General features: G+C 38.3%; 1 protein-coding gene across 1 annotated transcript; it reads right to left on the bottom strand.

The window, feature by feature from the left end:
• Positions 1–1799: 1799 nt before the first annotated feature.
• On the bottom strand, positions 1800–2261 carry LOC145113798 (secreted RxLR effector protein 161-like). Its single transcript, XM_079049849.1, has one exon. The coding sequence runs from the start codon at positions 2259–2261 to the stop codon at positions 1800–1802; it is 462 nt and encodes a 153-aa protein (XP_078905975.1).
• Positions 2262–14291: the final 12030 nt, after the last annotated feature.

Raw genomic sequence — 14291 nt, forward strand, 5'->3', positions numbered from 1 at the left:
GTAATAACACTATTAAAGCAACATACTATTGAGCAAAAAAAGTTTTATACCTTAGTAGAAATCAAAATTCATAAGAGTTACATACCTATAATTTGTTATTGCAAACAAACCCTTTGATTCCAACAAGATCAATATGAAAGTCTCTTTGAATACAAGCTCCAACTGTGTGCGAGCCTATAATGGTTCACACCCACAACACAAGAACCCTAGAAATATTAGGAGAGAGGGGAGAGAGGATCAATTTTCGGATCTGGTATTGAGGAATAGAGTGGCCGGAAATTCCATGGTATAAGGCTCTATTTATAGCTGATTAGGAAACATCTGGAAACCCTAATTTGAACATAAAATAATATTATCTCAAATAAAGTAGTTATCCAGTTCCTTGATTATCTAAATGGAGGCTTCCGGAAACCCTAACCGGTCTCCTAAAAACCGTCCTTATCAGGAAGGTTCTAGAACCTCTCTTCTGATCAACTTTTGAACAATTACAACTTTAGTTCTTCAACCTTTAATTCATTCTAATTAACCCAAAATTAATTTCAAATTAATTGTAAATTAATTATAACATTTCTAATTAATATATTAATCTTATAATATTTTAATAAATCATTTATCTCTCTTTTATAATCAATCTAAGCAATTTCTTGGTTATGAGGGCAACCCAAAAAGGACTTTACTTTTATTTATCAATATTATACCCATTTAGTTAGGACCTTAGACACCTTAATCCAACAGTCTCCCACTTGGATAATTCGCTAACTACAATTGCAAGTATAACTCCAAATAACCCGTGAAGAGTGTTTTCAAAGACATTACTAGACTCTGTTGGTCCTATGATAAGTGATCAACTATTTCTTCATTCTTCCAATATCGTATGAAAATGTGACATGGATTAGAATCAATCTCTTGTCCAAGATTCTGTTTCCCAATAATCTCGTTTTGTGATAACGTCATTAGGCTACAAATTGAACACATCAATTTAGTCTTGGCTGGGCCCAACACTATAATGTCAACATCAGAAAACCGAGGGGCCCAAAGATATCACTTTTCCTATTAAGGCAAAAGGAACGAATAAACTTTAACTATATAATCATACAATTTTACTTATCAAATCATACATGGAATTACAATTTATAGCACCCAATTACGAGATGCGTTGGAGTAAACCAATGCACAACCGATTCGTAAAATATGACTTATATATCTCTGTTTTAAGAATAGAAGATATTATCATCTTAGAATTACTTGTGATTAAACCCATGAAGTAATCTCTAAGCGCGGGTTTAACCAATACTCAAAATCTCTATTTCTGAGTACTCTTGAATTTTGCAACAATCCCAATGCAATGTCCAGTCTCTATGGATAATCTACAAACAATTCATGACAATCTTAAATCAATACTTACTCCCAAAGTATTATGACCAACTATGGTGTTTCAGTAACTTAATATTCAGGAAGTAAAACATGCAAAATAAAACACAAGGATATATTAATTGACAAATGGTATCATACACATTGAATATAAATAAATCTGCATTTAATTAATCACAATCTAGTTACAATTTATCATAGTTACAATGTTTCAAAAATAATCAACTACTAAAATATAAAATCTAATATTGTCTCTCAGTCCAATGCTCTTGGCATGCTCAAAGTGCTTGACCTTGCTTAGACCCTTTGTAAGAGGATCAACATGATTCTCTTCTGATGATACACGATTCACCATGATTGCACCATATTCAACCTTGTGTCTAATGTAGTGATATTTCCTCTCGACTTGCCTAGATCTACCATGATCTTTAGTTTCTTGTTTTAAAGCTATCACACCCTCGTTGTCGCAAAAAATCTCCATTAGTTCTTGGATTGATGGAAAAAAATCCAAGATCTCCAATAAAATTCCTTAACCACATTGCATCCTTTTCCACCTCGCTTTCTGCGATGTACTCTGATTCACAAGTAGAATCACCTATCATTTGTTGCTTGGCACTTTTCCAAGTTACTGCTCCACCATTCAGTAACAAAACCCATTCAAATTGAGAATAACTGGTATCTCGGTCCATTTGAAAATTGGCATCACTATACCTACTTACCCTAAGTTCACTTTTGCCGCCAAAAACCAATATCATATCTTTTGTTTTTCTCAAATACTTAAGAATGTTCTTCACTACAGTCCAATGAGCTAAACCTGGATTTCCATGATATCTGCTAACCATGCTCAAAGCATAAGCCACATCAAGTTGAGTACATGTCATATCATACATGATTGATCTTATAGCCGAAGCATATGGTATTCGACTCATAGTATCTATTTCCTTATCACTACTGGGGCATTGAGTTTTGCTTAATTTAACTGTATGATGCATGTGTAAGTCCCCTTTCTTGGAATTTTCCATATTGAATCTTTTCAATATTTATCCAAGTAGGTACTCTGACTAAGTCCTAGTAAAAGTTTCTGCCTGTCCCTATAAATTCTTATTCCAAGAATGTATGTAGCCACTCGTAGATCCTTTATAGCGAAACATTTCCCAAGCCAAGACTTAACTTCTTGCAAGGTTGGAACATTGTTTCCTATTACGAGTATGTCATCGACATACAAAATGAGAAAGGTTACTATGCTCCCACTAGCTTTGACATACACGCAAGACTCATCTTCACTTCTAGAAAATCCAAACTCTTTGACCTTTTCATGGAAGCAAAGATTCCAACTATGAGATGCTTCTTTTAGTCCATAGATGGACTTCTCAAGCTTGCACACCTTATTAGGGAATTTGGAATGTACAAAACCTTCTAGTTGAGCCATGTAAACATCCTCAACCAGTTTCCCATTAAGGAAAATAGTTTTGACATCCATTTGCCATACTTTATAGTCATAATGAGCAGTTATGGAAAGTATTACCCTAATTGACTTAATCTTAGAAACTGGTGAAAAAGTTTCATCATAGTCAATCCCTTGGGTTTGAGTAAAGCCCTTTGCAACCAATCATGCCTTATAATTCTGTACATTACCATCCATGTTAGTCTTCTTCTTGAAGATTTATTTGCATCTTATTGACTTTCTACCAGGTGCTTGATCAACCAAGATCCATACTTGGTTATCATACATGGAATGGATCTCGCTATCCATTTCCTCTTTCCACTTAGCAGCCTAGGGCATGGCATCACTTCCTTTTAGTTAGAATATTCATATAGATTTACCAGTGTTTCATCAATGATAAACATATCCCCTTCTGTAGTTATATGGAAACCATAGAACGAAGGAGGCATGCTAACACTACTGGACCAAAGAAGGGGTCACGAATTGTCACTGATCTCAATAATTTCATTCTCATGTTGAGATCTAGCATCTTTAAAAGTTTCTTCATCGGATGACTCTTGAATTTCTTCAAGATCAATTGTACTCCCGTTGTTCTCTTTGGAAAGGAGTTCTATCTCGCGCAATACTCCCCTTTGAGCTACAAACACCATGTTGTCATTGGGTTTGTAAAACAAGTTTCCAAAGGACTTCTGTGGATAACAGATGAAAAAACACTTCTCAGCTCTAGGTTCAAGTTTGTCCAAGGTTTCTTGCCTAACGAGAACCTCATAACCCCAGACTTTGATATATGCGAGTGAGGGAGGTTTCCCTGTGCACATTTCATGAGGTGTCTTGGCAACCTTCTTACTTGGAACAAGATTGAGGATGTGGACGGCTGTTTCTAAGGAATACCTCCAGAATGATATTGGAAGCAAAGCTCGATTCATCATGGAATGAACCATATCAAGTAAGGTCTGATTACGCCTCTCAACTATACCATTCAGTTGTGGTGTCCTAGGAGGTGTCAATTGGGAAACAATTCCACATTCCTTCATATAGTCGTTAAACTCGATGCTAAGATACTCACCACCTCTATCGGATTATAGCATATTTATATTCTTTCCCAATTGGTTCTCCACTTCATTCTTAAACTATTTGAACTTTTCAAAAGTTTCTAATTTATGTTTGATCAAGTAAATATAACCATATATACTATAATCATCAGTAAACGTAACGTAGTAATGATTTGTATCCTTTGTGGCAGATCTGAATGGACCACACACATCCGTATGGATGAGGGACAACAAATCTTTAACTCTTCACATGTACTAGTGAAAGGTGATTTAGTCATATTGACCATCAAACAATACTCACATTCATCGTCTAGTTTTAGATCAAATGATTCCAACACTCCATCCTTTTGGAGTTGGGTGTTGCCTTTCTTGTTAATGTGCCCAAGACGACAATGCCATAGGTATGAATTGTCTAAACTATTAGAAGAACCAATATTATACACATTGTTTCCTAATTCATTCACACGAACAATAGTATCATACACACTATCACAAGGATAATCTTTGAAAATAAATGCACCATTAAAATAAATAGAAATAGTACCATCATTATTATCAAAACCATAATGATATCCTTATCTAAATAAAGCATGAAAGAAATAATGTTTCGAGCCATTTCTGGCGAATAGCAACAATTATCCAAATCAACCCTAATACTATCAAACACAAGCTCATAAGTCCCAATCCTAGTAACAATTAATCTTCGCTTGTTCCCCATGATGAGGTTCAACTTCCCATGTTTGACCTCTTCACTTTCTTTAGTCCCTGCATATCAGAACAGATTTGGAAACCACATCCTGTATCAAGAACCCAAGAATTTGTAATGTAAGTATATTGACTTGAATAGAATACGTACCAAAAAAAGAGCCAGTTGCTTTGGCCTTGGCATCTTTCACTTCCTGCAAGTACTTGGGACAACTTCTTCTCTAATAGTCCTTTTTACCATAATGAAAGCACATAATTTCTTTTGGATCAACAACATGAGGAGTATTGAAGTTGGGCTTTTCTTTAGATCCACTAGACTCTCCATAGTAAACCTTCCCTTTCCATTTGGATTGGGAAGGGGCCTTTCTCTTCTTTCCTCTGCTTTGTTGGACAACCATGATAGGACCAGTTGCAGAACTACTGGAATGAGACTTCTTCATTCCCGCCTCAGCTGTTTGAAACAGATTGTGAAGCTCAATCAACACGGTCTCTGTATTGTTTGAATGATAGGTCAATATGAACTGATCATAACTACTAGGCAGATAATTGAGGACCATGTCAATGGAAAGTTCCTTATCAAAGTTCACGTTGAGCTTTTCCAACCTTTCCACGTGCCTCTACATTTTTTGCACATGATCGCACACAAATTCCTCCTTTTTTAAGTTTGCACGCCATAAGGGATTTGACCACTTCGTAATGCTATTCTCTTGCCTTTTGTGAAACATCTGAGAAAAGGTCATGTTAATCTAATAGGGACAATAATCCTCATAAGTATCCTAGAGCTCATGTGCCATAGTTGCAATCATAATGCAAGAGACCTTGGTGGCATCATCCACGTGCTGATCATAATCAACAATTTCCTCACGGGTGGGAATTTATTTGTTGATTTATGGAATTGGAGTAGTGAGAACATACTATTTGTTCTCGTAGCGAAGCATCATCTTCAGATTTCTCATCCAATCAATGTAGTTTGGACCAACAAGCTTGTCCTTAGCAAAAACTGATAGTAGAGTGAAGTTGTGGTTTGATGGAGGAGGAGGAGGAGGAGGGAGTTCACCATTTGTAGAAATCTCTGATTAGAGACAAGATTTTAATTAGTTGATTTAATCCTTGATATTTTAACCCAATTAATATTCAAGTCCAGGATCCAATAATGCAATTCGAAATTAAGAAAAGGGATGTCGTAATCTAATCACGAATGCATTTAAGGTAGGTAATGAACTTTACCATTTTCAATTTATATGAAATTCCTAGATCACTTCAGATTCATTGAATCTTATCAATGTCATGCTTAATCTCAGATTATGCTCTTCACCTTGTGACTGGGATACCGATGATCACAAATAAGATGTGAATAACCATGCAAACCTGCTTGACAACCTCGATATCATTTATCATCTCAAATTGACGTGCTTGTAAATCATACACGACCCATCAATTAATGATAATTTTTGAGTTGTGTCATCGTAACAACTTTATAGTCCCAAATTAGTGTGCTGGTTAACCACATACTGTAACATCCGTTACTTGAGGTAATAATCATTTAATATTTCTTTAATTAATTGTTGGGCTAAGAATTTAATAGATGAATTATTGAGTGGACCATTAGTAAGTGGGCCGTGTAGTTGGGCTGCCTAGAAGACGTACGTTGGGCGTAAGCTTGGTGTACGCGGGGCGTAGATGAGCATTGGATTCGGGGGCACATGCACGTACGCGCAGCGTACCAAGGAGTACGTGCAGCGTACGTGAGCGGACTCCAAACCCTAATTTTTAGGGTTTAAGCCGTATAAATAGAACATTATGACTCAAACCCTAGCCTCCTTACTATCCTCTCAACCTCAGAAACCCTAGATAGTCTCTCTTTCCTCATTCTTGTGTGTGTTTGGCCTTGTGAAGGTTGTTTTGGAGATTTGGAGCTTAGAAGAAGAAAGGAGGAGTTGGAGAAGAAGAACTTGAGTATCTTGAGCTCAAGGATCTGAGATTATCTCACCATTTGGCATTCATTGGAGGTATAAAGCTTTCAATTTTCCTCATGAATGCTTAGATCTATGTTTATGGAGTTTTGGACCTTTTTAGGTCCAAAGAATGGATTTTATGGTTCAACTTCGTATTTAGTCTTAGGGTTGCCACCTTTAGTGCTAAATGTGTCCCATTAGCAGTAAAGTCTCGATCTTTAAGGTCCTTTTGTGACCATGCATGAGTTCTAGCCATTTCCATGGAAGATAGTTGCCATATTCCAAGTTTGGATCCATTTGGTGGGTTGCAAGCCGCCAAGTAATTCACTTTATGAGTTAAGACATGTTAAGGGACTCAGATCTGTAATTTGGACTTAATGCCTTAAGGGATTAAGCAGTTTTGAAGAATATGGCTTAAAAGGGTAGTACGCTGGTGTGACAACACGAAAACTTCTACCTGGTACATCTAGTCAGTTAATCTAAGTTAAACTCGTTTCTGTTAACTCCTAGCACTGATTAAGGGTTCATTTATGCGTTCTAAGCTTGAGTACAACCAAGGTCGAGATTAGGAATGAGTCAGCAAGTCGTATAGGGACGAAATCCGGCCATACACCCCTTTTGGAGGAGTGTGCGGCCGCACACATGGGTGTACGGCCGTACACACCCCTCATGGCCACACACCCACCCCTATATAAAGGGTAGACCCCTTTCCTTTCATTCCTTTAACATCTTGGCAACACACTGCTCCTTTTCTCTCAAGACTCTTCAACTGCAAACCCTCTCAAGGCCTCAAAAACTTGAGTTTTCCATCACCTAGCTTATCATACATGAAGGACCTATTGATCTAAGCCTCGAATCATCATGTTCTTCACTTTTTGAAGGAGTACGGCCGCACACCTTCATAAGGTGGGCCGCACACTCCTAAAAGACCCTCCAAAGTGAGAGTTGGACTTCCATCTTTGAGTTAGACATGACCATAGCCTTGCTGCACCTTAGAATTGGCTTTTTGGACATCATCATGTAGGGTGTACGACCTCACACACCTGTGTACAGCCACACACACCCTTGTGCGGTAGCACACTACTTGTGTGCGGCAGCACACTCTTGTATGCGACCACACACACACCCTAGGACCACAAACCCATTACTAAGACCCTAAACTTGTATTACAACTAAGTATGGAACTAGAACACTTCATGGATGCAAGTATGGAAATTGAAAACACCTCAAAGGCACCTTCCATCATGAGTGTACGGCCGCACACCCCTTAGGCCGCACACCTATGGCCGCACACACCTTTAAGGTGGCCATACACCTCCCTCATGCAATCCTTTAAGGTCCTAGCACTTAGTGTAAGTAGTCCCAAGTTATTAGAGTGGTTCTCCATCACATCTAGTGGTGAAATACCTTCATTTGACTCCTTTATGTGTCATTACATGTTAATTAGGATCAAATCGTGTTCAAGGCTTCACTTGAACATCCCGCATTCCGTATCGATCCTTCATTCAAATCGCCTGAGGTGAGTTCATACCCCTACGCTTTTTCCTAGTTTTTCATGTTTTCAGGGGGGGAATACAAGAAAAAGTACAAGGAAACTTGTGCTCAAAGTATATTATTTTGTATAAGATAATTATATTTTCAGTATGCTTTAATACGGAAAACAGTTTTACCAAACGATTAAGAAATCAACTCGTAGAAACAGTTTTCAAAACTAGAGCAATGAACTTATGAATCATGTAGTAAAATGTATCATTTATAAAGGATTCCTGTTAATCATAAAAGGATTTTCTATATTATTACTTGTAAAATTGTTAGTCTAAGTTGGAGACACGTCCTTGGTAACACTCACCACCGAAACAGAGTGTAGGACTAGCACTTATGACCAGAATCTCTTGTAGGGAGAGCGTGATTGTTGTCTATAGATCTATACGGGACTAACAATCCCGCACCTTGCTGCTAGCTACAGTCGGACCGGCAGGTCTACGGGTGACAAAGTCATAAAGGATACCGGGCGTTGCGGGCCATATCCAGTCAATTATGGTTATAAAACTCGCAATGAAGATAACATAGATTTACTTTTGTAATGATGAATCAAGTGAACTAACCTCAAAGTAATAACCGATTTGATTAATGGAGGGTGTTAATAGTACCTTCAGGATTTAGTTCAACACGTTTTCTTTTATTAGTTTTATTTATATAATAGGGCTAATATACCTCACTGGGAGTAACCAGGGTTTTTAAAAGAAAACTACGTTTATCGATATAAGTATGGTAGATAATTGTACACCTCAGCCTAGAACGGATAACCAACAACCTACTTTTAGGGAAAATATAGGATTTTCCCGGGATAACTCGGCTTTTCATAAACGGTTTGTTTAACAAGTAACTAACGGATATTCATATTCATTCCACGACACCTGGGATTGTACATATCTTGTATGAATCTGGAAGTCATGGAAGGAATGGGTTTTCAAACATGCTTTTCATAAGAAAATATAGGATTTTCTTGAGGAACACTTTTCAAAAGAATCAAAGAACATTTTTCCACCAAAACTAAATGCTTATGAACTCACCAGCTTTATGCTGATATTCTTTCAAAACTGCTTGTATTCTCAGGGGATTAGTAGACAGGTACTTACAGGCTTTTGGAGAAGTCGGCGCGTTAGAGTCACGTCTTTCGATTCTACTTTTGTTATGAACAAAACTATGTACTAAAACAATGTAAACCTTTTTCATATATGTATTCAATGGTTGGTTGTGTTTACTATGCTTGCTATGATACAACTGTTGTGATACTACGCATGACGTCAACCACCCCCGAACGTTTCCGCCGTTCCGGTTTGGGGGTGTGACAGTTGGGCGTACAAGCCAGTACGCGCAGCGCACAAGCCATGCAAGTTGTACGCTTAGCATACAGAGGAGTACGCTCAGCGTACTCTTAGGATTTGGACTTCACATCTTTTGGGCCTCGGATTGGCCAAACCTTGGACTTATCATCTATTGGGACTTAATGGGCCATCAGAAGTCAGTTAATGGGCCAAGGACATGTTTGGGATTAAGGGAAGGCCCATTTGAGGAGTTGGGCCCAATTTATAAAATTGGGCCATTAGTGGGCTTGGAGAGATTAGATGGAATTGGGCCTAGGTTATGGTCCAATTTAGACCAAGGGGTAAATTGGTCATTTTACCCTAAGATGGATTATGGATTTTGACTAAGTGTTGTTGTAATGATAGTCGGGGAGTCATTGGAGCAGCCACTAGAGATTCCTTACCGTGAGATTCAACACTCGGCTTTACGAGGTGAGTTTCCTCCTAGGAACGGGTCTAAGGCACCAATGCCGACCCGTTTATGTATGTTAGCATGTTCCGGACTTCGGTCCGATGCCGGGCAGTGCCCGATGTAGGTTTATGTGTTTATATGCTTCCGGACTTCGGTTCTATGCCAGGGAAAGCCCGAGGAATGTTTGTATGCTTGATGTCTTCGTGATTCTTGCATAGGGCCAACTGGGCGAGTTGAGTCAACTCGGAATGTTGACTTTGACTTTGACCAGGGTGTTGACCTTGACTTTGACTTTGACCAAAGTTGACCCTAAGGGGTTATGAGTATGAATGGGGTAATTAAAGGAAATCTTTTATGTGTAGGGGTTTAAGTTGGGTTGATTTCAGGGTCGAGGACCGTTCAACTACTTTACATCATTTGAGGTGAGTTACCTTCCCGGTAGCAGTGGGTGTAAGGCACCAAGGCCGACCCACTAGTAGGAGCTTGTAGTTAGATGCTTGTCTTTGTGATAATTATCTGGTATGCCACTATCTGTTATGATTTATGTGCTTGTATGCTATGATATTATGTGATAGTGGTAGGGGTGAAATAGACCCCGTATTCGGTCGATAAGACCGAAGGGGGTAGGTCGGGCACCCAAATATGCCTGACAGTATGCTTATGTATGCTATTATGTGGTAGTGGTAGGGGTGAAATAGTCCCCGTAACCGGTTGAAAGAGACCGAAGGGGTAGGCCAGCACCCAAATATGCTAGGCAGTTACCGGTTGAAAGAGACCGAAAGGGGTAGGCCAGCACCCTGATATGCTAGCCAGTTACCGATTGAAAGAGATCGAAGGGGTAGGACAGCACCCAGATATGCTAGGCAGTATGTTATTTGTATGGTATGTGCAATGATGGGGGAACTCACCAAGCTTCGTGCTTACGGTTTACAGTTTTGGTTTCAGGTACTTCTTCTTCAAAAGGAAAGGGACCGGCATGATCGCAACGCATCACACTATGATTTTACGCAAATGAGATCTTTCGGAGTTGTACTCTGATGATGTTTTCTTACGACATGTTTTGGTTATTGAGATACTGGTTTTGATTATGATTTGAGATGATACTATTAATGTTTTCAGACTACTATTTTTATACATTACTTAATTTAAAATAAAAATTTTTGGTCATGAATTTTGGGATGTTACACTAACTATGCTTCTGCTCCAACCCAAAAAGCTCAGTCGACCCATTTTTTGGCGCATTAGCAGCCCTTGATGCCAATCCAGCAACATGCTGCCCTTAATGGGCAACCCATTCAACACCATCTCAAGCCCAATTATATCGGGGTTCATCAACAACTTTTCGGTCATTTTCCAACTCAAGGCTCAGCTCAACAACCTTCTCCACAACCCGCAGATCTCGCCTCGGTGTTTCAAGCCATGTCCATTCAACCTCCTCTAGATAATCAGTATTACCTGGACATGGGTGCAAGCTCACACACGAATTTTGTGACAACCCTAAATTTCTATCTTGTACAACCATTCAATTCAGTTAAAGCCAGACTTGTCTCTGCTAACTCTTAGCACTGTTTAGAGTCTGTTTGAGCATTCTGAGCCTAGTTCATCAAAGGAATCAGTGTTTGGATTTGTCAGTTAAAGTTCCAAACCATCTAGCAAACCGTAAACCTCCTCAAAAGGTGTTTACGGTCAGGACCCTTGAGTTTACGGTCAGGGTGACCGTAAACTCCCTTTCAAACTCAAGAACTTCCAAATCCTCTCAAGTATCATCAAGTTCATCATCCTAGATCACCAAAATCGTAAGTGTTCTTCCTTTCATTTATTGATAAATCTCTTAATCTAGTATCATCTCATGATTTCATCCATGAAAATCATCTTTTCTTAGATCTTCAAGAAACACCAAGAACACACACTAGTGTTCTTGAACCTTAATCACCATTTCAAGCTTCTATATCGTAAGTACTCCCTCCTTAGCTTGTTATCTAGTTGAAACACCTGATTGAAGCCTTGAAAACATCATTTTTAGCCAAGAACAAGGTGTTTACGGTCTAAGAGTATCTCCTTAGACCGTAAACTCTAATGAAAGGTGCATTAGAGACCCTAAACCCTTCCTAAGGCTAAGCATGGTCCCTAGAATCCGATGCCTTTGAATGAAGCCCTTGAAAACCATCATTTGTGCAAGATTTGATGAGTTTACGGTTGGATCTCCTTAGACCGTGAACTCCATGACCGTAAGGTCATTAGACCGTAAACACTTGGACCGTGAACACTTGGACCGTAAACACATAGGACCATAAACCATAGGACCGTGAACACATAGGACCGTAAACCATCTTGACTGTAAACACTTATGGTCATGCCTTTTGGACCGTAAATTCTATAGGGTGGCCATAAACCCTAGTTATGCAATCTTATGTGATTGTATCCCTTAAATCTTAGAGTTTCCTAGTCTATAAGGGTGTAACCCTTCTTAATTAGTTGTTTAGACACTAATTTTATACACATATATGCCATTATATATCATTTAGGACCCGTTGTGTCTCGGGAGTTCATTCGTGGAACTTCTCATCCTTACGCGCGTATTCGTTTGAATCACCCACATCAGGTGAGTTGATACCCCGTAACGAATCTTTTAACTGTTTTAAATGCTTTTAAAGGGGGGAATACAAGTTGAACACAATTATAATTGTGTAAATGTTTGCTATAAACATCTTTCAAAAGATTGCTTATGTCTTTTATAAGTGATCAAAACATTTCAAAAACTCTTTTAAAGTTATGTTACTTTATAGTTTTACAAAACTCCGTTTTGAAAGTACAAGGATAACTTAGTCGATAAATGAGTCTTTTCAATAACAGTTCAAGTAAAACGTTAGTAAACCATAATGGGTATAGTTTAGGAAGACACTACTCATTACTTCTAGTACAATGAAGCATACAAGGAGTCAGTTCATACATGAGTCAAAACATACTATATGAGAAACAGAACGTACCATAACAAGTACAGGGAGGAACATACTATAACAAGTACATGGAGGAACATACTATACTAAGTACCGGGAAAAATCACGTTAATATATCTTTCTGGCTTTGCGTTGACACTGGTACGATTTCACGTACCAGGACTAGCAGGCACGAGGTGATAAACTTAATAATATATCTTTCCAGGTTTGCGTTGACACTGGTACGATTTCACGTACCAGGACTAGCAGGCACGAGGTGATAAACTTAATAATATATCTTTCCGGGTTTGCGTTGGCACTGGTACGATTTCACGTACTAGGACTAGCAGGCACGAGGTGATAAACTTAATAATATATCTTTCCGGGTTTGCGTTGACACTGGTACGATTTCACGTACCAGGACTAGCAGGCACGAGGTGATAATAATATCCAACCTAAGTTATTTATAAAGGGTACATCTGTAAAGTACCCGACGATAATAAAACATGATACATAGCTTAGTCGTAACATGAACATTCAATAGAAAGGGACCTATAATGCTAACCTTATGATTCTATAATGTATACATCAAGGGATATATGCTAATAGGATCCGACAGATAATAGGATGCGTGCTTCCCGCTTCATTTCCTGTTCCTTGTTTGGTTGTGGGCTTAGAGCGGATTCACCAAGCCTATTATCCATTCGATCTTAGTTATATATATATATATTCCGTATACATTAAGTCATCATAAGGGGTGCCAGGTATGGGTCAGGTCATACGTCAGTAATTCAATGCACAGTTTTCTAGTACAAAACATACTTTTCAAATAGAACTTTTGATATACAAAACTAGAAACTTACCAATAAAGGGTTTAATCCATTTTATTAAACCAGTATAACTTAAAGGACCTTAGGTGGTTAATCCTATAATACCTTAGTTTATACATCAAGGTTATATATAATTAATATCTGATAGGTAGTTGGATGTGTGCTTTCCGCCTCATTCCCTGTTCCTTGTTTGGTTGTGGGCTTAGGGCAGATTCACCCAATTAACTATCTGTTCAATATTACATTATATATAGCTAGTATAAACTAAGTGATCATAGAAGGAATCATTGTGGTTGCTATTTTATTATAAGAAATAAAGGTTTTCTTAAAGAATCTTTTCATCAAATATAAAGGAACTATTACAGTTAACTCCGTGAGTACCAAGGGAATATACCAGGGTTATATACAATAAGGATCTAACAACCAATGGGATGTGTGTCATCTGCCTCCTCTCCTGTTCCTTGTTTAGTTGTGGGCTTAGGGCAGATACACACAATCGATTGTTTGTTTACTCTGAGTTTTATATAACTAGTATCCATTTAGTACTCATAGAAAGGATTGTAGAGTCATTTTTACTTAACTTTCATCAAAGCAGAAAATATAGGATTTTCCGGAGGAACAGGCGAACTTTTCTAAACAAAACTTACAACTTACTACATCTTACTAAGCTTTCTACAACTTACTTACATCACTAAAATCTTATGAACCCACCAGCTTAA

This window comes from Lactuca virosa, chromosome 5, assembly GCF_052849685.1.
Source record: "Lactuca virosa cultivar CGN04683 chromosome 5, Lactuca_virosa_CGN04683_v6, whole genome shotgun sequence".
In the NCBI taxonomy this organism is placed as follows: domain Eukaryota; kingdom Viridiplantae; phylum Streptophyta; class Magnoliopsida; order Asterales; family Asteraceae; genus Lactuca; species Lactuca virosa.

Excerpts from the sequence above, each read along its gene's own strand:
- LOC145113798 (XM_079049849.1), bottom strand. The coding sequence starts at position 2,261 with ATGTATGATATGACATGTACTCAACTTGATGTGGCTTATGCTTTGAGC.